Genomic DNA, 2,299 nt, shown 5'->3' on the forward strand with positions numbered 1-2,299 from the left:
TAGTACGTATGAGTGCTTTTTTTTCAATACTGACAAAAAACTGAGGTATCGAACAAAATAAATGGAGTACTAAACATTTTTATTTTAAGAAATAATTTATGGCATAGGTCATATTGAGATGAGAAAGGAAAAATATCTAGATTTACGCAGTATATGAGAGTTTAACATGAGTTGTTTAATTGACGAAACCATATAAATTACAACTATTATAGAAAGATTATCATCATGTAAGATAACTCAAGTGGTTAGAGCTCTCCTCCCGTATTTCAAGAGATGTTGAGATCGATTCTCATCAGTTGCCCTCGTGGCTCTCTAACACCAAAAAAATATATATCACGTAATAGAATAAATATAACAAGTCAAATTCTATCTCCTAAATGAACAATTACAAACTTTCTTATAAGTACTACTTTCGTTTAGATATTATCTTATTTCTCATATATATGCTCTTAAGAGTTGTATTTAGTTGGTAGATAGTTTTGTTCTTTACCACCTGTATATATAGGGTATAAAAATAAAGTCATTAAAGATTATGAGAATTAAGTTTGACTAAAGGAAATCGATTAAACTTTGAGAGCCAAATCAAAATAGAAAAATTGAGCAATCTCTTAGAAACAAACCAAAATAAAGATGATATCATGTTTTAGGAACAAAGTGAATCCATTTTTTCATTTAATCATTCAACCAAGCAAATACTTGATTATGACATAACGCCGTATTATCACCATGCAAAATGAGGTCAATATCCATTACTTTCAACTTTTCAAGTATCATTCGATACATCATAAATGTACTTGGCCCTTATTATTAGTTTCAGTATTCCGACTTATATATTTTGCTCGTAATTATTGTGAATCCGACTCATATATTCGTTAAAACCTTTTAACACCTTTAACGTGAAGATCATTTCCTCCACAGATGGGACCATTTATTGCGATTTCCATCTTTATTTTCCAATTGCCAAAACTAAAAATTTAAACATAAGAAATACAGGATAAAAGACGTATTACCTGTCTGCTTGCCAATCCCAAGACTATAAGCCACGAGCATGAATTACATAAATCACATAATGAACCCATCATCATAGTAACAGTGAGCACGAGATTTACATAATGATACTCTTTTTTTCTAGCTATGATTGCCATGAAATTTTGGAATAATAATCACACTAACTTGAATCACAAACAGTCTGACGTACAACTCAACTCATACGTATGCATTCTATTATGTACACTCAAATGTACAATAGAATTTGTACATGAGTTTATACCTAATATCGTGGCAAAACTGAAGTGTTATGAACACATACAATTTTAGGTATATCCGGTGGTATAACAGATTCTGTATAAGAGTATAGAGCTGAGATCGTAGTTAAGGAAAACTGAAGTGTGACATGAGCACAATTTTAGATACACTCGGATGTGTATGTATACTTATAATAAAATAGTGGAGAAATGAAGTGTTCCAAAGCAGAAATTAGCCATTGTTACTGAGATATTCAATCATTTACAAGGAACAAAAAAGAGACAAAGGAGCTAATGATAATTTAGCAACCTTTCCTAAAAATGTAGCAGAATCACTCTTTCCATATATACAATTGGAAATTCTAAATTAGAGAAGAATCACTCCCTAAAAATTAAGAAAAAAAGAAGAAAAAACAGAGGAAAACAGAGGAATTAATCATGAGAACAAAGGAGCATAACAATACATCTTCTGATAATATAAAGCCTTCCTCTTTGTTCACTCAAAAATCTTCCTAATTTTCTGCTTGAAATTCTTTTCTCAGAATCTTTCATCATTCTTGAATTACCCATAATAATATAATTTTGTTGTAAAGAGAGAAGAGACAGAGGAAAACAGAGTATGTAATATGAGAGAATTTGTTTGTAACTGTAGTTGGTTAGAAGTTTTGGAGAATGAAAGGAAAGAAGAAAAAGAAGGGTACTTATAGAAGAAGAGGAGAGAGAAAGTGGTCCAAATGACAAAATACCTAGGGCCCCTACCCCCTAAAAATGGAATCTCTTACCCTTAATTTTAAAGACCCCCCCTTCTCTCCTCTCCTTCCTTTTTTTTCTATCTCTCTGTCTTTCTGTCCCTGCCACATGAGAATTTTATGATTTTAATATTAGGGGTTCATTTCACCTTGACAAGCTTATATTTTCGTTGTTTCTTCAATATTATTATAATTATAACTTGCGGGCTTCTAAAAGTATAGTTTAATACTGTATAATGGTAAAAATTATAAAAGGTTAATACAATGAAAGTATAGGTTTATTGAAATGAATCTGATAAGATTTTT

General features: G+C 30.8%; 1 protein-coding gene across 1 annotated transcript; it reads right to left on the reverse strand.

Annotated features, from left to right (window-relative positions):
* Window positions 1-1,460: 1,460 nt before the first annotated feature.
* Window positions 1,461-1,988, reverse strand: LOC110727796. The gene has a single exon (XM_021907365.1). The coding sequence runs from the start codon at window positions 1,812-1,814 to the stop codon at window positions 1,677-1,679; it is 138 nt and encodes a 45-aa protein (XP_021763057.1). The 5' UTR covers window positions 1,815-1,988; the 3' UTR covers window positions 1,461-1,676.
* Between the last annotated feature and the right edge of the window lie 311 nt (window positions 1,989-2,299).

Source organism: Chenopodium quinoa, unplaced genomic scaffold (assembly GCF_001683475.1).
Source record: "Chenopodium quinoa cultivar QQ74 unplaced genomic scaffold, ASM168347v1, whole genome shotgun sequence".
Lineage (NCBI taxonomy): Eukaryota > Viridiplantae > Streptophyta > Magnoliopsida > Caryophyllales > Amaranthaceae > Chenopodium > Chenopodium quinoa.